The sequence below is a fragment of the Osmerus eperlanus genome, chromosome 25 (genome assembly GCF_963692335.1).
Source record: "Osmerus eperlanus chromosome 25, fOsmEpe2.1, whole genome shotgun sequence".
Taxonomy (NCBI): Eukaryota; Metazoa; Chordata; class Actinopteri; order Osmeriformes; family Osmeridae; genus Osmerus; species Osmerus eperlanus.
In genome coordinates this window covers 772060-797350 of record NC_085042.1, presented here as the reverse complement: position 1 = coordinate 797350, position 25291 = coordinate 772060, and the positions used below count along the sequence as shown (strand labels likewise).

Here is a 25291-nt window from a genome sequence, read left to right as displayed (position 1 = left end):
ACTGTGTAAGTCAAAAGGCTTATAAATTTGAATACAGTCTGCTTTCACCACATCTTTTTCATCACTTTCAAACACATTGTAGGCATGAAAGTGCTCACTGAAATGGTCAACCATAAGCTTGTTCACCATGAAGTAGATCACACTGTTAACTAAAAGTATTTTTTTAATTCTGCAAAACAAAGGTATTTCGTGTTCCGTGCTACTGCAAATGACTAACCCGGCTCTGTACTCGACCCCACTGATCCTTACCCAGTTAGTAGAGAAGATGTCTTTTGCTACAGCGGGCAGGGCTTGGGTGAACATTTCACCATTTTCATCATTGTCCACATTAAATGTTTTCAAAGGTCCGTACTCAACATGGTTCAATGGAGATGTTTCCCAATTGGATGCTATGGACATTTGATGTTTTTTGGCAAGTGATACTGTGATGTTCTTGAAGTTTTTAAGTGTGCTTTTGAAAATCATACATAGCCCTTTGGAGAAAAAGGATCCTTCAGTGTGGGAAAGAGAGTAATAATTCCCAGGGCATACTTCTCCTTCTGCTGACGGGAAGGAATCCTGCTATAGAGAGAAGAAAGTTAATCTTTGATCATTTTTCTTCATGTAGTACAATAAACATTAGTTGTATAATTACAAGTTTACAGCCTTTAATTGCATTCCATTGTAATAAAAACCTTTTTAAATCTTACCCATGGCTCTCAGTCATATCACTCGCCAATATGTTGACAAGCTGTCTCCGAGTGCGGTGCTTAAGTGAATTTTCTGACTTGTACTCTTCAAGAATATCCTCTCCTCCAGGCTTCTTAAGCAAGGCCTTTTCTACCATCTACTCACATAACAGGAAAAGTTTTACGTTTTAGTGTTCAATTTTGTCTATTAGATAACATCACAACCACAACATGTCTATATAGACTAAGGGTGAAAGTTCAGTGGAATGTAAAAAAAACTGCAGTGTTGTGAAAGGTAAAAATTTAGGAAGGGGGCAAATTAATAACATTTTCTTTGATAAAAAGTGAGTTTGGAAGCAAATGCATTGATTAGTAATAATCTCAATTTAGTGTGCCACCTTATAATTGATGGTAAATCAATTACCTCCTTTGCCGCCTCTGACACAGAAGCCTTTGTTGCAGAACTGCTCCTGTCTTCTTTGTTGGATCTATTTCTGCCTGTGGGAATACCCAGTTCTCTAAAGTCACTTTCACTTGAAGAAAGTGATAGGGTATCCGTGAGGGAAGATGGTGTAGAATGATCTAAAGGAGAAAAGTCTTTGAAGAGAGAATTTGATTAACTTAACTTTTTGTGGCTTTATCCATTTTAGTATAAAACATGTAAGTAACCTTTAAGTATTCAGATGATATTTTTTTGTAATCTGTAACAAACTTGACACAACGTTGCCCACTGCCATGTTTGTTCCATGAAGAAAGGTCGATGTCAGCTGCATCACAGAGCCCTAACCATTAACATAGGTTTTCTGGCTGACACCTACCTTCATCTGAAATGCTGTCACGTACTGTCAGGCAAAAGTCTGGATTGCCCTCCAACAGCTCTAGAAGAATATCTTCCTCTACTGCTGTGTCAGTTTCATCAAAAATGTGAAGTTGAGCTGCATCATCAGGAAGCCCAAACTTGTTTTTGACTATAAAAGAGGGAATGTAACCAGATAAAGTCAACTTGAGCAAATTGTATATCATCCTGCTTAACTTTGTATTTCCTTATCTTGTAAATGTTAAACAAAAAGAATCTGCAGCAAAACGTATACTGCCATGTACTACTAATGTTGATGATTCCACTATGTACTGTCATTAAAAGTAAAGCCCTAAAATTAAACTAAAATTTGATACATTTTAATAAACTGTTAAATACAGCCAAAAGTATTTAAATAGTTCAGCCACAGAGAATCTTGTGCTGTGATTTGTTACTAAAGAGGCTACATATTTTGTTGGGCCTTTAACCTGTTTACGCTCCTGTTTCGCCCGCGAGACAAAAATGCTGCCTCCCCCTTCCTCAGTTACGACGCACTAAATTCTAAAAAATATATTTTTTAGACGCTACACATGTTATACATCGTTGGAAAGCTACGATTCTTGTGCTTCCATTGAAATAAACCAATTCAAGATCAAGTCGCAATAGCAAGCAAAGTCAACGTCTTTTTCCGGTGAACATTCCTTCAACAATGCCAAAGAAAAAAGTTGTACTCACCCTAAGTTGTTCAAATAGGTCCAGGTGTGCAAATCATGCCATCAAAACTTGATCTGCGTAAGTCCCAAGGGTTCAAAGTATCTAACCATGTAAAGTAATTCGTCCAAATACAATGTTTTACGTTCATGAATAGCCATTATCCTTTGTTTCATTATGCAAGTTAGCCGAAGGAAGAAACAACTTGTTCACATAAAAGTGTTATTTTCTCCGATTTATCAACGGAGTATTTACAAAATGAAGGTCTCAAAATGTCCGTTGAACCCTCCCCTTTTGATTGACACCTTGTTCGACCCAATAGGAGCTTCCATGCCCCGTTGACAGCCCTCTAAAGCCAACTAGGTCTGTGCGTCCTGCCCCCCCCCGCCCCCCCCCCCCACACTCGTTCTAAACAAATTTCTCGAACTGGCTTCGACTGGCTCTGAAATTAGCTCGTTAGCCTTGTAGCTGACAGCTAGCTGAAAATGCCAATACCTCATTTGTATGCGTCTGTGGAGCCTTCAAAATAACAGTCGATTGCGCAATATGGTTGACAGAATCAGTGTTCTTTGTGCGCCAATCCTTGGAATCAGATAAAGCACTCCAATGTGTTCATGCTTCAGTTTTTGTGTTTCAGTATTACTAATTAGGGATTTAGCTATTATATATGATATTTCTAAGTACCAGAGATGGGCCAGAGATAACAATTATGAAAAATAATACCTTTTTATTTGACCTTGACCTTGGTTACAAAGGGTCATTTTGGAGTCTCCAAAAGACCCTTTTAGAAAATTCCTGGATGTACTCTTATAAAAACATGTGTCAAATATGAATATATTGTGGTATTATGTTTGACTTTTGATTTGAATTGGGTAAGGCTTCAACCTGTGGTCCAATTTAGTCTTCCAGATAATACCTACCACCTCTAGGCCTCTTCAGGCCTCTGTTTTCAAAACAAAATCTAGGCGGAAATAGAAATTTTCACTTTCCTTGTGTTCAAGCTTCTATTACTCAACACTAGAAGGACTGACAGGGGTCCTGACAACAGGGGACATAACTTCAGAGTGTCAGCTTTCAAAAGAGATCATTTACATGCATGTACTCCAAATGGTTCAAGAACAGCTTCCAATTTACTTTGGGTATGCTGTTTAGGCGTTTTCAGGCAAATTTAACAGGAACATGAAAAGGTTAAAGGATAGCTATTTACCTTCCCTGATGAATTCTGAATAGGTGAAGCCTGAGTGCAATTTGATGTACTTCTTGATACTACAGTATTTCACCTTCAGCAACATGGTACATCCTGAACCTGCACCTAGTGAAGAAGAAAAAACAACAAGCAGTGAGATGTTAGCTTATATTTAAGTGGAAACCAACAACAGTGAAGATTGCTTATCATATGCAGGAAAAAAATCTAGTAATCTACAGCAGCGCAATTAAACATGGACGCAAACGGCGCGAAGCAAATATGGCCAGAGTGAAGACGCCAAACGCCTTGTGCAGGCCATCATCACAAACACTACCACCATAAAAAAAAGCCGCCTGCTTCACTGCACGCGGACGTGCACAAAGCATTTTGAACCTTACAGTACAACGACGACGCCACATTAAATGACTTTCATAAACGTTAGCTACGGTAGTGTAAAACACTGACTAGACCAGAGATTTTCTTATACATTGTTAGCTCTAAACACATGTTTTAACGTTATATTAAAACATGCTAACCTCATTTTACCGTTTTACAGTTGCTGTACTAACTTAACTTAGACAGTTAGGTAAAGACATTCTTTATCATTTGATAAATGTGGTTCTCACCCTTTAAACCGAGTATTCCTGGCAGAAATGTTCTCACACACCAACCGTCCCCATATTTAAAAAAGGCGACGATGACGCCCCACCCCCACATATTCAATTAGTGTAGCTAAACCCTGACTGGTATCTTCATAGAACCTTAGTAAATATACTGTTAGGAACTTTTATTACAAAACACGTATATTTTACCTCTAACGTTAACGTACAGTTGATTAACTTATGGAAAAATGTAGCATTATGCTAAGAAAAGTTACTTATAGCTACGTTAGCAACTAGCTAGCTAGCGTTAGCTAACTATAAGCTAGCAAGTACAGTAGCTAATATCCACACGTTGCCACATATCGACTGCATCACACCCCACTTAATGTTCAAACATGATTTAAATAACGACTAACAAGCTTTATAAATTGATAAATGTGGTTCTTACCTTTTAAACTGAATATCCCAATCCCACAGTTTTCTTCTGGGCGCGCTAATTCACTGGCAGCTGGCACGGTAAATCAGTGACGACAAATGTCCTTCTCGTCAATGAGCGCGAAAAAACCGGATGTGGAAAGTAACTCAGAATGAGTGTATGCTCCTGACTCCTTGAAATGACGCCCCCCACAGAGCCTTTTCAGCACTGCGAGTGTTAAAATAACACACAAATCAACACCCATTCACTCGGAATAATTTACACTGGGAATTTAACTCAAATTAACACTACAGATTTTGCTGTGAACGTCGTAGAATAATCTTCAAAGGTTTTTTTTTATTAATGAATGAATGCAATGAGTAGGCTAAATGCATGAAAATATCACGAGAAGGGAAAAACTTAAAAGGACGTTTAAGTCATAGAGATTAGGTCCATTTTCACACCGGTCTGCTAAAGAATATATTGTGCTTATTAAAGTTATGCATTGTGCTTATTAAAGTTATGAACTTAGAAGTGTGCTCAGGCTTAAACATTGGGTCTCACACTGGGTGTGGGAAGCAGGCTGTTCTATGTGTCTCTATCTCTTCATTTTCAGAAACAACCTTGAAACCGGGTGGAGACGGCACCCGAGCAGGTGGGACGCGTAGGCAAGAACAACTCCCTGATGCACGAGAGAACAAGCTCAACCCTTTTTTAATACTTGTGTTTCAATTGCACTGTATAAATATATGCTGGGGAGGGAAAGATAGCCAGTTGGACTTCGTGAACCAGCCCAAAACTCTGTTGCGGGTAGGGAAACGTAGACAACCCCAGAGCTCTGTACTTGTTGATTTCCAACTGCTGCATTAAAGCTGATATTATCGGACCTCTGCGACTCCAGACCACTCTTTCTAGAACACAGATTTGTGTCATTGAATTACCATCATTACATATTGGAATAGACACAAAGATTTTGAATCCTTCAAATGGTGACCCCGACGCTGAAAAGAGGGAGTCCAGAGGGTTCCGGCCCGACCGACGGATCGGGGGAGAGACCCATACACCGGTGCGAGGAGACAGACGTAATCGTCAGAGGCCTCAACATAAAAAAAGGTAAGCAGACACCTGTTAATTCAAAGTACTGCTATTCGGAACTGAGAACCAAATTTAGACGATTACTATGTTTCATCGTACCTAGTCAAACCAACAGTGGTGGGAAATCAACCGTTTTTGTGTTTTGTCCTTGTCCAAGGGCAGGTTCGAGTCTTTTCCAGGGGTTAGAGTCCCTAAACTCGTTGTCCTTGTCCAAGGGGAGGTTCGAGTCCTTTCCAGGGGTTAGAGTCCCTAAACTCGTTGTCCTTGTCCAAGGGGAGGTTCGAGTCCTTTCCAGGGGTTAGAGTCCCTAAACTCGTTGTCCTTGTCCAAGGGGAGGTTCGAGTCCTTTCCAGGGGTTAGAGTCCCTAAACTCGTTGTCCTTGTCCAAGGGGAGGTTCGAGTCCTTTCCAGGGGTTAGAGTCCCTAAACTCGTTGTCCTTGTCTAAGGGGAGGTTCGAGTCCTTTCCAGGGGTTAGAGTCCCTAAACTCGTTGTCCTTGTCTAAGGGGAGGTTCGAGTCCTTTCCAGGGGTTAGAGTCCCTAAACTCGTTGTCCTTGTCTAAGGGGAGGTTCGAGTCCTTTCCAGGGGTTAGAGTCCCTAAACTCGTTGTCCTTGTCCAAGGGGAGGTTCGAGTCCTTTCCAGGGGTTAGAGTCCCTAAACTCGTTGTCTTTGTCTTTTTCACTGTCTATTTGTGTGGAGTCAGATTGAGTTTAATAAAAATAGAGAGGAGTGTGTCTTTTCTTTGTCCTCTCCGGTACAAGAGGGTTACAGAATTGAATTGATGTGAAAAAGTAATATTTGTGTGGAGTCGGGTTGAGTTGAACGGTATTTTAAACATATCTGTGAAAAAGTAATATTTGTGTGGAGTCGGGTTGAGCTGAACGGTATTTTAAACAGATCTGTCGTTCTTTAAAAAATAAAATAAAAAGATCCACTAGGTGTCCTCCAAGGACCATTATTGCCTTCGGTGCAAAGTCTAACAAGTTTTTAAATTGTGAAATCACTCACTTTTATCAATCTCGTGCTTTTTTCTTTGACCAAGAAGTTACAGAAATCCTGAGGAGAGTTGGAGAAAGGTGGGGGCTAAAAGAGTCCTGTTACTTGAGATCTTACAAAGGTGATCCCAGAGGGTATAGTTCTGCATAATTATGTGAGTATTAATGCTGATAGATGAGTTCGTTTAGATGAATCCCAAGTTTGGTGGTTAACAAATGCGTGATCAACATTTGTTATAATTCCTAGCCAAACAGGGAGGGGTTTTTTTTTGAAGCCTTTCCGACCAGAACTTGGATTTATAGGCGGAAAATCTGTGATGTGTGAGGGTATTCAGTAAAAATGCAGAAATTGAACCCCTGGTTTATAAATTGGTTCTAATGCAATTGGAAGAGTTATACTAGAGCAAACCAGCTGTGTTGGTCAAAGAATGGTTTGAGGAAATGTATGTGAAAAATTATGAGGAAGCAATTGGAAAGGTATATGGGATAACATTTTAAGTCAAAATAGTAAAATCTAGGGTTTTTAACCCTTGTGTTATCTTCGGGTCATTCTGACCCATCAGTCATTGTGACCCACCGTCGTATTGCGACAACTTTACCGCATACAAAAACAAAGTGAAGCATTTTCTTTTAACCGTTGGGCTGTCTCAGACCCCCCACATTGCAAAGGTTAAAAGAATTTTTTTTTTATTTGTTTTTGTATTGGGTAAAATTGGGTAAACACAATGATGGTTCATTATGAACCTTTGGGTCATGTGACCCGAAGGCAGCACAAGGGTTAAGAGTTTTGATAAAGGTATTAGATGTAATTTGGTTAAAAATGAGAAAGAGAACATAACTAAATGTACTTTTATTTGGAGTTTAATTGTAATTTGGTTTCAAGTTTTATTTGAGAGTTTTATCAGAGCCTGGCATACTGTTTGGGATAAACAGTTAGGCTGTGATAATGTTGTATTAATAAATGGTATTAGTGCATGAAGAGGATTATTATAACATTCAGTTCTGAAATAATTTGGGAACACTCATCAAGTCTGATTAATTGTGGTTATGATGGTTTGAGCTAATTGGCTCGTTTTGAACTGCAGCAAAACGAGTTATGAAGTTCTACCTATCTGACCTTTATAGAAAATATATTTGGGAAAAATGTTTGGTTAATAGCTACATTAAGAACATTATTTGGTCTATATTTCATTTAAGAAGCATACGGATTCTGGTTTGGCATAATGAAAATTGCTTTTATCATATCTTTGATAAAAAGAGGTGTGATTTGGTAAAATAGAGAATCTAAAACAATATTGGTCTTAAACTTAACTGTTTTAAAAGACAGAAAAGGTTTTTTGGAGTGAAAGAAATTAGACTAACAGTTGATTTTCTAAAGAAGGGAACAAAGAAACAGATTGTCATTTCTAGGCATGACTAATAGGAGTTGAATATGGGGGCTCGTTATTAGATGCTGTTACATGTGTTTGCTCAACAATAAGAAAACTGAAGGGAAAATACTGCCTGGTAATTATAGATACAGTATGTTTACTATGTGAATTGAAGTCTTTCCCAGTCCTATACCAGATGCATAACACCATTTGAATTGATTTATTGGAGATCATATGTAATACCACAACTTAAACATTTCACATAACATGATGAAGAGATTGGTTAACAAATGGTTAACCAATTTTATAAAAAAATGCTAACTAGAAAAGAGATGTCTTCTGCTAAATTCTGTTCCAGGTGAAGCAGTAAACGAAAGAGTGGAGGAGTCAAACGAGGAGTTTGGGTATTGATTAAAGTTATCAATGAAAGGAGGGATCTTATGAAGCCTTTAAAATATCCTGTCTAATTTCTGGTTTTTCTATTTGTTTCGAATTTATTTTATTTTATTACAATTCTAAAAGCTTGGCTAAAGTTGTATGTATGTGGTGAAGGGGGCCTGTGAGCATGTCCAGGTCTGCCGTGGATACATGGATGTCGAATGTCCACTCTGGAGTGACGGTGGGTTTTCCCCTATAACATCATTAGGGGTTTCCCACTGTGTCCAGTGTGTCCACACCACTTGGCTATAACGCTGCATAGTCTCATCATTATTGTATGTCAACATTGTGTAATCGGTAATGGGATATTTTTTGAATTTGGGTTTGTTGTCACACCCTATAAGGGTGTGAAAGGAGGGATTTATTTGAACTTTAAAAATATCCACTTTAAATCCTGAAATGGGTTCTTGATTTCAATATCTGTGTTTAATCATTGGTGTTCGACTGTTCGCATCTCATTTGACTCAGTTACTGCTTGATCATGGGAGATAAGGTGATGCTGGGACTGTAACTCTTTTCTGCTTCAGGACGAGTCAGACCGGCGGGTCTGACTACCTAACCCCTGTTCTAAGGCCCCATTCCCCTGGAGACCCTGTCCCCCCCCCTTCTCACTGGATGATCTACCCCTTCCCCTTGGAGACCCTGCCCCATCTGCCCCTATGCCCCATCAGACCTAGGAGTGGTCTGCCCCCCCCCCTTCCCCTTGAAGACCCTGCCCCATCTGCCCCTATGCCCCATCAGACCTAGGAGTGGTCTGCCCCCCCCCCTTCCCCTTGAAGACCCTGCCCCACCTGACCCACCTGCCCCATTACGTCATCAGATGTTCGGGGAAGCCTGTTGTACATTTATGGACAGGACCATTCAAGGTCATCGAGAGAACCTTGCACGCCCTAAGGGTGCTGGGGAAAGGAAGTACGTGGTACCACTGGAGCATGTGTTGTGCTGCTCCAGAATCCAGTCATACGTTCCAGGAGTTGGTGGAGAAGGGCCAGGAGGGGCAGTGAACCGTTTGCTATTGCTACGAATGTGAGAGTCCGGAAAAGAGGGTTACGACTAGGTCAAGAGTGATACTGCTTGACCACACTAGAATTGTACTGGACTAAGAAGGTTTCCGCTATTTTACTTAAGAGTGTGCTATATCAATATCAACATGATTGTTGCTGTATCCCATGTATCAGGTCCCTGTGTAACAGGATCATTGTCTCGGCTGAGGAGAACCCGACGAAGGGGTTCCAAATGCCGTTGCTGGGGCTGGCTGACCAGGACGAGGAGACGGTGGTTGGTCCGGGCTATGTTGATTGATCTCTGGTGTTTTCAGAGATCAAAAGAGGGATTAAAGAATATATTGTGCTTATTAAAGTTATGCATTGTGCTTATTAAAGTTATGAACTTAGAAGTGTGCTCAGGCTTAAACATTGGGTCTCACACTGGGTGTGGGAAGCAGGCTGTTCTTTGTGTCTCTATCTCTTCATTTTCAGAAACAACCTTGAAACCGGGTGGAGACGGCACCCGAGCAGGTGGGACGCGTAGGCAAGAACAACTCCCTGATGCACGAGAGAACAAGCTCAACCCTTTTTTAATACTTGTGTTTCAATTGCACTGTATAAATATATGCTGGGGAGGGAAAGATAGCCAGTTGGACTTCGTGAACCAGCCCAAAACTCTGTTGCGGGTAGGGAAACGTAGACAACCCCAGAGCTCTGTACTTGTTGATTTCCAACTGCTGCATTAAAGCTGATATTATCGGACCTCTGCGACTCCAGACCACTCTTTCTAGAACACAGATTTGTGTCATTGAATTACCATCATTACATATTGGAATAGACACAAAGATTTTGAATCCTTCACTGCCAAATTTATTCGTTTTGATTCAACGATGAGGCTGCCTCTTGCAGGGGAAATGAGAAGACATCTATTTCATTCTACACTTCACTCGTATTTTCAGTTGTAAATGAGCAGCAAAAAAAAAATGCTTTTAAATCTATGTAATCTTTATAAATAATAAGTATGCATTTTTATATAAAATACAGAAATATCAGTTGTAAAATGTCATTAAAAAACGGACCCCTGTGCAACCGACGCAAGCAAGCACACCCTAAAATTTCCCCAGACATTGTACCCTCTCTAGTTATTATTATTATATTAATAATTATTAAATGGATTGAAATGAGTGAGAATAGGAGTTAGGGGGGCCCCATGCCTGTCTTCGCCTGGGCCCCCCAAATCACTAAATCCACCACTGGTGGCACTTATTTAAATATGTGCCACAGGTGCAAATTCACCATTATGTTAATAATTTGGACATTTTGTAATATATTCCTTATTGCTTTTCACCCTATAGGAAGACATATGTCCTACAAATCAGTTTCGTATTTCAAGTCAATCGGAGCTATGGTTCATGAGATTTGTGTAGGTTTGGACAAATCTTTATTGTACAGAAAAATCCAATATGGTGGCCATTATAGGTTCTCATGAGAAATAAGGCATATGTACTATATTTCATAATTTTGGGACTTATGGGCTGCAAATGGCATCACTTTGAAAATGGACAAATTGGGGCGTGGCCTGTAGTGCCACCTATTGTCTTACGTGGACCATGTTTGGTATGGTAGTTACTGCACTGCAGTTTCAACATGCCAAATTTCTCAACTTCTTACATAACTGGTCTAGGGGCAGCCATTGACTCACATGGTACTTTCATCCTACCGGAGAAACCCTAATAACAATAGGTTTCCTCCTCCCGGAGGAATTCTAAATATATATGAGAAAACAGTGTGTGCCGACGCAAGCACACCCAATTACAACAAGAAAAAGGTAGAAACACAATAGCTTTGCTGCTTGGCCACCAATAAAATGAGGCAAGACTTTATACTTGAAGGAACATACCAATTATTTTATTGGAGTGTTTGATATTTTCTTGCACACAATCACAAAATGCACTGCCACACTCTCCAGTTTGAAACTAGCACACATAGAAAATGGATGGAATAAATACTAGGTGCTGATCTCCTCTTCCCTGAGTACAGTGAAAACACATGTTAGGAACTGCTGGGCTGAGTAGGACGGATGGAACTAGCAGGGGTCTAGAAGAGTTCATGGAAGAAAACATTATTTGGAGAGAAAAGTGTTCTGGAATGTTTTCAAATCCACTATTGTGTTCTGTGCATTGTATAAGCAATTGGCATCTTTTACACGTGGACGGTCACTTATCAAGAAACATTCTACTGATTCTGTTCTATATTAGGAGATGCTGGCAGGATGGTGTGTTGTTAGGCACTGGGCAGGATGTAGTTTGTGGCCATGGCGAGAATGGGGGCACCAGTGGGAACTCCAGGGAACGGACCGCTGGAGCCAGCGATGTCAATGTGGGAGTAGGGTAGAGGCTGGTCTGAGTCCTGCCCATACTGAGGTAAAGAGTGACAGTTTCTCATATGAACTACAATCAATAATAATAACAACATCATCAAGCAACACGTGTGTGTACCTTGTCTAGGCCAGAGGCCATGATGAGGAAAGCCGCAGGGGTCTGGTGACCTCGGGGGGTTGCGGAGGAAGGTAGGTTGTTGCTCTGCAGGATCTCCTCGTACTCAGACTTGCCCTTGTGGAACTCATAGTCCTCGCGTCTGATACTGGACACCTCAAACATGTCCCCCAGCACCTCCCCAGCTACATTACCACCAGGGACACATCAACATCAGCAATATATCAGTGTACACCTCAAACACTTCCCCCAGCACTACCACCAGGGGCACATCAGCAGCTTACCTTTTTGCCACTGCAGGGCATTCCCGGAGCGATGGGCAGGTCCATTATCCATGATGATCTGTAGGGAACAGCCTCTCATCACTGTCTGATATCACGGATGCTATTCTAGATAATGGCAGTCCTGTGTGAGACAAACGTGTGTCTGTGTAGCAGACAGTGTGTGTGTGTGTGTAAATGGCAGACTAAGTGTGTGTGTGTGTGTGTGTATGTTTAGCAAACATTGTAAAACCGCATTTCCACTACAAAAACGTAACCCCGGAACTCACTGCCTTTCCACCGTAGGAACCATAATCCAAAAAGCAAGAACTGAGTTCCTGCTACAGGGGTTGTACTTTCCAAAATACAGGAACCTTTAGGGTCGGGCTTGCAGCGTCAAACATTTAAGATTAGTCGAGTACTCTTGGCAGCATTCTAGTATTTCAACCATCTTGTCATTTCTGAGGCAGCAAATAAGTACAATAATAATCTGTTCATGCTGCATCTGGACCCTTCTTGCTGCAAGCACACACACATTAAACATGGAGAACAAATTAACATGCTTGTAGCAGGGCGGCATTATCTGGGTAGTGGAACAGACAGGCTAAGGGAGAGAAGGACAGTTCTTCAATCTAATAAAAAATTCTCTGTTTTAGTAGTCTAACATGCACCTTAAAATGTATCTCCCATAGATATACACTGAATTTATTCTCCAAAATATGTAACAAAGCACACAAATCGGGGGGGGGGGGGGGGGGGGGGGGGCGAAGCGGGCTATTAATCAGAAGGTTGTTGGTTCGAATCCTGGCTGTGCCAAATGACGTTGTGTCCTTGGGCAAGGCACTTCACCCTACTTGCCTCGGGGAGAATGTCCCTGTACTTACTGTAAGTCGCTCTGGATAAGAGCATCTGCTAAATGACTAAATGTAAATCAGCGTATCAGGACTTCAGTTCATGTTTTCTAGTATCAAATTACGGGACGAGCCCACAGCAACTGGAATCAGCGACCGGCACTAAAAGTGTATTTTTCACAATGCTAAAAATTATATTAATGTCATTCTGTTTTTTATTTATATTCTATTTTATGTACGATGCACACGTCAGCTGACTAATTTTCCTAATCATGTGGTAAATTCCTGCAGTGGAAATGCGGCAAACAATGTTCTGCAGGAACCTTCTAGTAGTAGCTTCAAAGGTAGTTCTGGGAACTAAAAGTTCCAGAACCTTGCTGCATTCATTGTGTGTTTATGCATGTAGCAGCCCCTCAGTTTGACATGAGGTCATACTCACAGAGTAGTTGGGTCCCATGGCACGGATGGCGTGGCCAGTCAGAGTTGCGATGGTGAAGAGCTGAGGAGACACCTCACGTACCGCCTAGAGAGAGGGGGAATTCCTGAGGTGTGTGAGGAGGAAAAAGTGACATCCCCTCATTTGAATAGTCTGTGTTCTGACCTTCTCTTTCATCTCACAGAGCAAGTCCACCATAACCATGCGTCCCTCTGCATCAGTGTTCCCCACACGCACCCTGCGACCTGCACGCGACACCACTAGCTCATCAGCCACGTAGCAGTCTGCGCACACACACAGGGACAAATCAAACAACATGGAAAGACAGAGGGAGTTAAAAAAGAAAGAAAAAGAGCACTGACCTGCCCCTACGCTGTTCCTCACCATGGCCATGGAGCCAACTACTTTCAGATGCTTAGGCTTCATCTTGGCCAGGACCTGGAGTGAGAGGAAGTTAGATCAACATCACCAGTACTACCAGTTAGAACAACACTACCCATACTACTACAGGTAACAGTGGAGGTAATAGACCAGCCTCACTGACAATAACTGACCTGGAAGAAGCCAGCTACAGCTGCTGCTCCACACTTGTCCCTGTGCATCCCCGCCATGATGCCTCCAGCCTTGATGTCTGCTCCTCCCGTGTCATAGGTGATTCCCTAATGTAGGCACGTGCACATACACAACTTGATTAGAGCATAACAGGAGGTGATATACTTATGTTGGTGTTGGGGTCTCAGCTCTGTATTTGGGTCAAAGTGAGTCCCAAGTCTTATGTGGTGGGCCAGGGTCCCAGGTACTAAAGCAGCAGTGTTCTCACCTTGCCCACCAGCATGAGGGTGGTTTGGATCGGGCCTTCTCCACAGTACTGCAGCTTCACCACTCTGGCCTGGTGACGGGGCACCGCTACGAATATGCACTCACATTACAACAACACTCAGGAGAGAAACTTCACTCAACACTGCTAGTAATGGATTCATTGATAAAAAGCTTGCTGATGGGTGATAGTCTACCATTGGCACAACGGTTGACAGCAGCCAGACAGGGGTATTCTTTCTCCAGCACCTTCAGCTCACTCACCACCTCCACCTTTGGAAGAACATGAGGTCAGACCTCCTTACAGAACATGGTGTCCGACCAGCGACGGACTGGCCATCTGGAACACCGGGTGTTTTCCAAGTTGGCCGCTTAACAATTTGGTTTAGGGTTAGACCACACTTAAATAACAAGTGTAAGTTCATAATAGCTGCGACCACGTAACCGCATGCAACTTTTTGGGACGGGCCGAGCTGTAGAGCTGCTAGTTGCAGCTAAAAATAAAGTGCTGTGTGCCTGACTGGCCCAGGCGAATTAGCTTGATATTGCCAGACCAATTCACAATTGCGTATTAAGTCTGGAACCTCTCAGTTCCATTTTTAACCCATGGGTTAGGAAATGGGTCTGAAAAGGCACTCGTCATCACATCAACCACCCCCGACAAGAAGTGAGAGGTACTTAGCTGAAGCAGGGCTCATAACCTTAAAGATCTAACATTGTGTTATCATGAGAAGTGTGACACTACGACAGGACTATGACCAACTATGACCACAATCGTCTAGATCAGGGTTCCCCAAATAGATTTCCAAAAGGACCAAATTTGGTCAGGCATGCCAAACAAAGGGCCAACATGTTTTTTTGGGGGGCGACTGTTTTATGTGCGGATGTTACTTCTATTATGATTTTATCATTATTAGTAGTGGTGTTGGGAGTCACACAAAGAGAAAATTTTTCTCTTGAAACAAAATGATTCCAAAACCGACATTTAATTATGACATTTCCCTGGAGCATATTCTGTGCAAAGTCAGCAAACAAAAAGTCCAGCAAACACAACAGACAGCTGTTCCATGTCGGTTCGGTCACAGGACGAGTCTATTGCTATAGTGAAAATGCTTCTGTTTTCTAAAATCGGTGAGTAAACTGGAAAAACACTCCTCTGCTAAAACTTCGACTCTTCTGGTTGCCGTGTTATCCGACAGCGGAACTTGCTTCAACAGCTCAACAGCTTTTATTTTTTTCTCTTGGTTTAAAACTTAGGCAGCCATGTCAATTGCACATTGTTTAATTAACTCGGCAATCGGCAAATGGCTTGCAGAGCTAGGACTCTTGCAAGCTTCCAAGAAACGTGTAACGAGGCAGCTGTTGCGCTCTCTTGTGCCGATGTTGTTTTACACAGTTAAAACCGAGTGCTTGTATGATGTTAACATGCTTGCAATTTTTTGTTTGCGCTGCTCAGATTTTTCTGGGTAGTTTGCATTAACCCTTGTGCTGCCTTCGGGTCACATGACCCAAAGGTTCATAACGAACCATCGTTGTGTTTACCCAATTTTACCCAATACAAAAACAAATAAAAACTAGAGAGGGTACAATTTCTGGGGAAATTGTAGGGTGTGCTTGCTTGCGTCGGTTGCACAGGGGTCTGTATATTTTATATAAAAATGCATAGGGCCTACTTATTATTTATAAAGATTACATAGATTTAAAAGCATCTTTTTTTTGCTGCTCATTTACAACTCAAAATACGAGTGAAGTGTAGAATGAAATATGATGTCTTCTCATTTCCCCTGCAAGAGGCAGCCTCATAGCTGAATCAAATCAAATACATTTGGCAGACCGGTGTAAAAATGGACCTAATCTCTATGACTTAAACGTCCTTTTAAGTTTTCCCTTCTCGTGATATTTTCAGGCATTTAGCCTACTCATATTGCATTCATTCATTATTAAAGAACCCCCTTTGAAGATTATTCTAGGACGTTACCGGCAGAAGATAGAATCGCGATTCAAACAGTACTATCTGCTAACTGAAAATATGCCCCCAAAAACGTAAATAAGCTTGACATTTATTTAGTGGAAAATCGCTCATTCATAAAAAGCTCACTGGTAGCGATCATTGTCAGTAACAACGCAAAATGCGATATAGCCCTGTGTGGAGAAGCTGCCCCGGTAAATTCTACTACTACAGTACTAGACTACTGCTGTGTTCGTCTTGGTAGCGGTTGCGTTGGTTGAATTCGATGTAACGTTCCGTTGTACGGTTTAGGCTGAAATTAATTATTTTCATGAACAGATTGACAAAGTTTAGGCTGTGGCAATGAAGTTAAGGTTAGTAGTCAGATAGTTTCACCTATTGAAAGACTTTTGATTTAAGTAAGGGGAGTGCCAAACATGTTCTGTCGCCGTTTGACTTCCTAAACAGCTGTGTAGATGTTTTTGCCGTGTGTCTCGCGTAGGCTACAGCGTCACAGTGAGCAACACTGGATTGAAACCACAGGTAATGATAATTTCACCAACAAATCGTTTACTTGTAATGTAATGTCATAATAAATCCTACAAAGAAAATGTATTTGTGAGGAATGTTTATTTTAACGATTGAAAACAGATGCATCATAGACCACTGTAGTATGTGTTGCCCGGGCAACAGAGGCTAATGTCATGCTAATGCTTCAGTGAAATAGTAGACTACCGTTTCCGAAAGTAGATGTGGGCCTACTTCCTTAATAATATCAGCTAATATTGTACATTACATTTCACAATTGTGTTTCACATCACAAAGTAAAATGAGTAAATAGTTATCACCCTGGCCTCTTTGCTTGTGGCGTTTCTGCAGCTGCCTTGCAGTAAAGCTATAGTTAGCCTAGCTATCCCCCAAGTTAACAGATGCGAAACGAATGTTCTGCTACAGGTAGTCACGCGTGTTTTCGTGACGTTAGTGACGTAGTGACGTTAGTAACGTCAGTGACTGTGGCTAGCAAATTAGCCACCGTTAGCTTCACTTTTCGCCACAAAAACTTAACTTAAGCCTAAACCATGCAACGGAACGTAAATCCCAATAGAAGCAACTCAATCGCTACCAAGACGAAACTTTTGACACCTAGGTTGTCTATGTAGGCCAAATATTGACTGAGTTTTAGGGGGGCAAAAAGAATAATAATAATAATAATATATATGTGAGAGAACAAAGGTTGTGCCCTTGCCGAAGGCAAAGCACACCCAATACATTTACATTTAGTCATTTAGCAGACGCTCTTATCCAGAGCGACTTACAGTAAGTACAGGGACATTCCCCCGAGGCAAGTAGGGTGAAGTGCCTTGCCCAAGGACACAACGTCAGTTGGCATGACCGGGAATCGAACTGGCAACCTTCGGATTACTAGCCCGATTCCCTCACCGCTCAGCCACCTGACTCCCCCAATAATATATATGTGAGAGAACAAAGGTTGTGCTCTCGCCGAAGGCTTGAGCACAACATCATGGCAGCATGAAGAAAGTTAAAGCTGTCAGCGTGGGCCAGACATTTGGCTCTTGCGGGCCGGATCTGGCCGCTAATTGGGGTTGGCTGGTCTAGATAATTAATAGGAAACACTTTGGCTGACATGCGGTCAGAATTCGATACAGGATGACCAAGTGTTAATTGCATTTCTGGTACCTGAACAGGGCTGTCCTTAAAGAGAGCCTGGACGTATTCAGTCACACGAGGAGCAGCCATACGCTCTGGATCTGACCCTCCGATGTCCCGGCACACCAGCCTGAGAGGGTGGAGAGGGCAGCAGAGAAAAGAGGGTAGGGGCAGCGAGAGGGGGGAGGGAAAGACAGGAGCAAGGAAGTGAAATGGAGAGAAGTGGCAAGGGTGAGAGAGGCGGAGAGAAAGGGGATGGACAGACAGTTGGAGAGAAGAAAGGAGGACCAGAGAGAGAAAGAAAGATAAAGGTGTGGTTAAACAATCACACACATTAAAAATATCCAGTAACCAAGACTCTGGTTTTACATGTTGTGAATTACTTCTTCAAATCACAGCTTATTTCTGATGACTGTCTCACCTGCCACCCTCAAGAGCAGAGGCCAGGTCCACCAGTACCTGTCCCTGGGCCTGCTGGGCCACCCACAGTCCCAGGACACACACCTTGTATGGGCTGGGCTTTAGACTTGTCTCCCTCACCTCCAGAGGCTGGGGGACACAGGTACACACTGCTCTGAGCATCCAATCGGACAGTACAGTGTAGATAATGTGTGCGCATGTGCGTGTCTGCATGCATCTCACCATGTAGAGAGCATGCAATGCCCCCAGGGCAGCCACCAGGGTGCTCCTCTTGTAGCTGCTGTGGCATGGACAGATAAGAAGAGGGCGCTGCATACCTGCTTTCATGGCCCTGAGGGAGAAAGACAGAAATGATTACATGTTTAAAACTCTCTGCTTCAGTATCAGGTAGTCTTAGATGGCATGACTGACCGGTAGACAATGCAGTCTCAGGTCACTGACCGTTTGATACCACTAATGGCAGCATCACTGAAGCGCCTGATGTCATCGTAGTCACGGATAACAGGGCCAGTAGAGGAAAACACAAGGCGATTACCAGGGAGACCAGGGACCTTCAACACCACAACCTCCTCCCCTAGACCACTGTCAACCTGGGGGGGAGGGGGGTTAATATTCAGCATGTGTCCTCTTTATAATCCAACGGAGTGCAGTGTCACGATTGACATTGTTTGGATAAGCATTGACATAAAATGAAAATAATTCGCCTCCAGTTTAGCTTGCTCTCTTCGCGTCCCAGCCCCTTCACTCTGGTCTACAGCGAGTTTCCTACGAATATCTCGAGAACTGGGCACTCTGCGAAGTTCATATTTTGCAGGTGTCCTTTTTATAATCCAACGGAGTAATCCAACTAATGCGATTAACAAAGGCATTCGCAATGAAATGAAACTAAGCAAGGAAAATAGGGAAATTCGCTTTTACAACCGATAATCATCTGCTTTCAAAGGGGCTGGCTAGCAAACAGAACGACAATATAAAGTGGATATACTTTCAGTATAGATCAGTGAATTTTGTTGCATAAATGAATGTGTTTACTGATGTCAAAACTGCTCTTTGTAGTGGTAAGACAATTTAACAGAACCAATATAGTACATTTTGATCAACATAACATAAGCAATTTATAACGTAGGAAACAGAAAACAAATTAAGGCTACATAACCATTTGCATGAATGTAGACTACCACAGCATTGGCAATTTGACTAGAATAGATGTGGTTGTTGAACAAGTACTTGAGAGATGACAGAGAATTTAAATTGTGATCTGAGAAATATAGGTACCAAAAGCACTGAGAAGAACTGTCATCACCAGCTGCATCATGGGCACTGCTCACAGGGGCACACTATAATTCCAGAAATCTGTGTCACCGACATCATCGTGGGCACTGTGCCCTATCTGGGTGTGTGTGCCACCAATTTTATCACGGGCACTATGCACTATCTATAGTTCAAGGAATCTGTATTAGTGTGTTTCACTGAAATCTTAATCAACGACTGCATCACGGGCACTGTGCACGAGTACTAAAAATGTACTGACCTCTGCTTTCTTTCTGTGAAATGGAAAAACATTGGAGCACAAGACTGTGTGATTAACATTGTATGAAGAGATGGTAAATTCTTTCCGTAGACAAGATACTAATTATGTTAACATTCGGCAGACTCAGAGGTGACGACTGGACACAGGCTGTAGAGAACTGTTCATTAGGGCCGTCCCCGACTAAGATTTTCTTTGGTCGACCAAGACTCAGCTAAAACGACTGAAAATCGACTAATCGAAATGTGAAATGCTTCTTTTTTTTTTTCACACACAAAAAAACGTACAAACATTTTCCCGATCTGACTCAATGGCTGCTGGACATTGCAGATTCAGCCGCTAATAGCCTACTATTAATAAGACTCGTATCACCAGTACTGTTGTAACCGAATGACGATGGTATTTAGTATCTCTTACAATGTACTACAAATTAAAAATATTGTTTGTTTAACATGCAAATCATCAGAGCGCGCTTATCACTGCCTGAACTTGCAGCATGCGAACTTACATAGAAGCTGAGTGGGGAACGGTGCAACAGAGAAAGATGTTGTCTTGCCGGAGAAGATAATGTCATTCGATTTGGATGTGATTCTTATAAGAGGCATATTCATTTTTTAACCCAGCGCGTTAGCATGAGCGAAGTAGGGCTAGGCCAACTTACGTTTTTCATGTGGTAGGCTACATCATATTCGACGTCGAACTATGAAAAATAAACCGTTGTTGGCAGAGTTTGCATTCAACGTTTTTCGAGTCACCCGGTACTTTGTAAATGTACTTTAATGAAATGCTGCCATACCACAGATTTCTTTGCCATTTTGACTAATAACACCGACAAAGTAGGCTATGGCAGAGTTTGTAGTTCGGCAGCCAATTGTGCTCGTGCCGTGTGCAAAACATCAAACACAAAGCGCAGATTAACGAAAGGGAAAACAGTAACACCCTTAATTTAAATCTTAAATTTAGAGTTGCTTTATTTGTCTTAAATAATGTAATCTACAATTTCTGTAGAACATTTCGTTAATTCAGCAATGATGACACAAGCGGGAATCAGATCTCACACTGCCATATGACAGCTCGACTAAAAAAATCTTGACCAAGAGCATTTCCACCAGAAAATCGACTAGTCGACTGAGTGGGGACAGCCCTACTGTTCATTGTGACCACTAGTGTCGTTATCCAGTTCCAGCACTCTGTGTTCCAGCCTCCCACAGACCACAGTTGGACATTTTGCTCCATGGTACTGATACAGAAGAGGGAGACACTGAGCTGTCTCTCAGAGTTGTGTTGCGGGGTAGGTTAGGTCATACTCTCTGCTTAAGCATTAATAAAGGCTAATGTGGCTAAATGGCTTGTCTTAGTCTCACCTTTCTTGATACCTGGTAGAGTTGTTGTTTTTCTTCCCCACCACACATAGCACATACACTGGTATAAATATGTCATGTTGTTGTTTGTGTGTACCTACAGAGCTGTAGTCCTGCAGAGGTGCTTTCAAGCATTCCAGTTCTTGGGGCAGAGTTTCATGGTTCTGGGTGACCAACAAGATGCCATCGTAACTGGAGAGGGGTTAAGAAAAACATGGTTAGAAAGAGACACACATGCACACACACATTCATTATAATATTACTTACTTTTGGTTCTTGCAGTCAGTGGTCCACTCAATTGGCTGGACACTGGAAATAAAAACATTCATCAAACCAAAGCACACTTTAATGCTGTAGTAGAAGGTTCAGTCAAACAAGCTATGTTTAGCCTGTGGAGGATGACTGCTCGTGTCTAAGCATAGGACTGGAGCGCCATTGTAGTCTGACAGGAAGAGGTCATGTGAGTCAGAGGAAGTGGGTCAAAGTCTACCTTCCTCTCTGTCTTCTTTGTAGACCAATAATAGGAAGGCTAGCACTGCAGAGGGATAAAAACCTGTGCAGCACCATCTCTCTGAAATACTCAGGTTTCACTAACTCTCCTGGGCGATACCATCCCAGAATAGTCCTGTTACTAAGCTAAGTAGGTTAGTAACTAAGCTACCGCAGCTCATCAAAATATAGCCCGTTTAGTATATAATAATATTCAGTGGTGGTTTGTGCTGGTTGCTGTACTAGCACGTAGGCCTAAGTTATCCATATATTTAGGCCGAGGGTTCATTTAAGACCGTGTGTCTCAACTGGTGGGTCGCGACCCACTTTTGGGTCGTGCCCACCAGTTGAGACTTAATCGCGGACGCGAAACTATTATTTATAAGTTACCGAACATCCGATTGCGCTTTTATTTTGAAAGGTGCGTAGGTTCAGTCCGTGCCGCCCGCATTCAACTGAAATAAATTATATAGGCTAATGGTTCAAAAATTAAATATTTTGGGGTCGTGACTTAGCTAATGACCAAGGACAAATGTGGATCCTGAGGTTAAGTGAAGGACCACCGTGTTTCATTTTCTAGGCTTCATTGTTGGAGATTTAACGGGTGAACATCTACCCACCCTCAGCCAAGCACCATCGTTTTCCTTCAGATGCACCTCAGAAGATCAAGATAGCTATGCTGGATTAAAAAACGAAAGGCAAAAAAGATTTAAGTTCATAGTTGTTTATGATAAATCAGAGGTTCAGTCTCTTACCGAGTGCACATTGTTGGCCTTGCGACGTCTCCACAGGAAGAAGTAAACGTCAGCTGACATACACTCCCTTGTTCACGTGACGCATTAATCTCGCACAGAGTGTATCATGGGAGTTGTAGGCGTTTATCGGAAATATTAAACATTTCTTCCCAATCAAAATACCCAGTGGCTTTCGTATGAAATGTTGTACTTATAATTTTATATTATCAACATCAGTTTCATGGTTACGGTACTACGGATACATCATTTAGCCCTACAAAAGGCTGAACCAGGAACTATGCCCTCCGTTGACAGAGCCTTGCTTTTCCAACAGATAAGAGGGGAAGAGGTGAGTGGCTGTTTCAGTCCAAAGTGCAATGTCAAGTATGTATAATCTGCTTTGCATACCATAAAAGTAACATTCCCTAGTCAGCATTGAACTTTATCTGTGCAGGAGATAAGGCGCTTTAGTTTTTGCACAGAGCGGTGTGATCAGGTAGGCGACATTTGCCCTGCTGAAGTCTTGTGTGCCGTTGTTGTTGCTCTTTCTCTGATTAATTAGTAATGTATCTGCAGTTGTGGGTCGAGTATAGACATTGTTGGGATACTTTGAAAACGTATTTCGTTACAGAATACATGCCCAAAAATGTATTTTGTAACGTATTCCGTTACGTTACTGAATACTAGGATTACTTCCACATTGAATTGCATTTTATAAGTGTACGTAGTAAGCCTGCTTACTAAACTGCGTTTCCCGATAACGATGGATCTTAGTTGTTACAAGGGTTCTCTACGAACAAAATAACGAACCATCGTTATTTCTTATGTGCGTTTCCCGAACATGCTCGTAAGGAGAACCCTTGTACTTGTCTCTTAAGAACTACTTGAGAGTGGATGAGAGGCATGCTTTGGCCAACCATGGTACATGAGTTTGCATCCCTCGTGCATGTGATGGCCATGCATTGGCTTAGCCAATAGCATTGCAGAAGGAAAGAACGAGAGGCAATGACATAGGAGCGATAGATGTAGTTGTTCGTACATTGTAGGAACCACCAGATAGAAGTTCTGGGGCATGATGTTCCCGCATGATGTTCCCCCTCAACCAGCACATACACCCCCCGTCCCGGGACGCAATCAGGACGCGCGATATGCACCTGTCTCTACCAGATTGAGATTGCATAGCCAGAGAATGTCTAATATGGGGAGAACTCCCACTCTCGGGAAACTTCCGGGTTCTGCAGTTCCACTCTAGTTCCATATGAGGGCGCTAACGGTCGAGTGCAGAATGAATGGAGGTCTATGGAGCTTTACCCCTCAAAATCCACTTTTCTCAGGATATAATTCTTTGTCTAGTAATTTGAATGTTGTATTCGAAAGGGGAGGCCAAAAAAATACACACTGCTGTGTTTTAGATTTTTTTAAAGTCGCCTTTTGTTCTACAAAGCCTTTTAAAATGTCAATGACGTCATACACATTGTACGGCCAGAGATATCGCATTACGGCAAGCTCTGGTCACTTCCTTTTTTCTCTCGAGGCATCACAACACAGCTGACAGGTTAGCTAATTTACAAATTAGCCGTTTCATCAATAAAATAAGCACATTTTCAGCAACTACACTGCCCATTTCTCGTCACATTTTAATTCAGATGCTGATTTACATGTACTGTTTAGCTGAAATATGAATTGTAAAAACTTACAACAATGGCGGTCAAAGGATTTTGTTCTCTTGTTGGTCACGGCAATCCCGCCCCCGCCCCTGACGCAAGCGGTTCTTAATACGGACCAATCACAGCCAAGGGGTATCCGTAAAATGACGGACGGATAGTCAGGAAAATCAGGAGGTGCACGTAGAGCTCTCCGAGGGGCTCGGAGAGGGCACGGAGAGGGCGTTCCTTGACGGAGAGGGCGTTCCCTGTCTCCGTCTCCGTAAAAACGCAGAAGTATAAATCGGCCTTCAGGCTTTCCCTGTCAATACACATGCTAGAAAGAGTTTTGGCTTGCTAATGTTGTTGCTAATGCTCTGACATTCTGATTCCACTTCGGATGCCATCAAGCGGGATCTCTGGTCGTAGTCAGTGGCGGCTGGGACTTTGCAGAGGCCTCCCCGCAAAGTTGGAGCTCGAGGCCCCTCCCCTAAATCCACTCAAAATGTATCTCCATCTATTATCTTATACAACTGCCAATAGACTGATTGCTGTCTACCTTTAGCATATATTCAGCAATGTGAGAGAGAAATAAAAAAAGTTTAAAAATAACAAAAGCACAATTGCCTCAGCACAACAGCAGCCTATTTGTCATTGTTCAAAACCAGTGGCGATTTCTTTAAGACTGCAAGGGAAGCTCAGCTTCCCCAAACATTTCAAAAAATTCATAGTCAAATATTTACTATTGTGTTAACATTTTAAATGCGTTAGAACACGTTCATATCGAAGAATCATCGTTCAGAATCAGCTACATATATTAGCATGTCAACTGACTGATTTCCATCTCATACATTCCCGTAGCGCCACAGTGCATTTCCCTGTTGAAGCTCAGCTTCCATGGACTTCAATGGGGCGCTGCTTTGAACAGTTTTTTTCAGTGCTTCGAAACTATACGGTCATTGGATAAATGCTGCAATTATGTCCCGCCCTGGACGTTCAGCATCTCTGGGGTTGAATGGAGGAGTGGGCTGGCCTGGACGCTGGGTTGCCGCGTGATGATTGGAGGGCCTGTCGAAAGACTGCATCTCCTTTTGATTGACAGTGATTTTGTACTATAAAAAGTCACCGAAGCTATTCAAGCTCATTTTCCCCTAATATTTCAAAATATTAATGGTCAAATATTTACGATTGTGTTAACATTTTAAATGTGTTAGAACACGTTCATATCGAAGACGAGTTCGTTCAGAATCAGCTACATATATTAGCAGGTCGACTGACTGATTTCCTTCTCATACATTCCCGTAGCGCCACAGTGCATTTCCCTGTTGAAGCTCAGCTTCCATGGACTTTAATGGTGCTGCGTTGAACAGTTTTTTTCA

The 25291-nt window shown here is 42.2% G+C and overlaps 3 protein-coding genes across 4 annotated transcripts in view; 1 reads left to right on the top strand and 2 right to left on the bottom strand.

Annotated features, from left to right (window-relative positions):
• Nucleotides 1-461: 461 nt before the first annotated feature.
• Nucleotides 462-3467, bottom strand: LOC134011993 (uncharacterized). The gene is made up of 5 exons (XM_062451583.1): nucleotides 3383-3467; nucleotides 1487-1636; nucleotides 1093-1250; nucleotides 690-826; nucleotides 462-561 (listed from the first exon to the last, which is right to left on the bottom strand). The coding sequence occupies exons 1-5, from the start codon at nucleotides 3465-3467 to the stop codon at nucleotides 462-464; spliced, it is 630 nt and encodes a 209-aa protein (XP_062307567.1).
• A 7682-nt stretch (nucleotides 3468-11149) lies between these two features.
• On the bottom strand, nucleotides 11150-22396 carry zgc:152830 (uncharacterized protein LOC767682 homolog). Of its 2 annotated transcripts, XM_062451366.1 has the most exons (16): nucleotides 22291-22396; nucleotides 21314-21355; nucleotides 21148-21238; nucleotides 18599-18747; nucleotides 18380-18488; nucleotides 18159-18286; nucleotides 17768-17867; nucleotides 14319-14394; nucleotides 14126-14211; nucleotides 13860-13964; nucleotides 13668-13743; nucleotides 13471-13589; nucleotides 13309-13392; nucleotides 12043-12100; nucleotides 11762-11943; nucleotides 11150-11681 (listed from the first exon to the last, which is right to left on the bottom strand). In XM_062451366.1, the coding sequence occupies exons 1-16, from the start codon at nucleotides 22299-22301 to the stop codon at nucleotides 11547-11549; spliced, it is 1551 nt and encodes a 516-aa protein (XP_062307350.1). In that variant the 5' UTR covers nucleotides 22302-22396; the 3' UTR covers nucleotides 11150-11546. The 2 variants fall into 2 exon arrangements, with proteins under 2 accessions (XP_062307350.1, XP_062307349.1); XM_062451365.1 differs by lacking the exon at nucleotides 22291-22396 and having other exon boundaries at nucleotides 21314-21390.
• A 240-nt stretch (nucleotides 22397-22636) lies between these two features.
• fahd2a (fumarylacetoacetate hydrolase domain containing 2A) overlaps nucleotides 22637-25291 on the top strand; it is a 59272-nt gene continuing 56617 nt past the window's right edge. The window contains exon 1 of the mRNA XM_062451368.1: nucleotides 22637-22765. The gene's annotated coding sequence lies outside the window, so the exon portion shown is untranslated. The remainder of the gene's footprint in view (nucleotides 22766-25291) is intronic.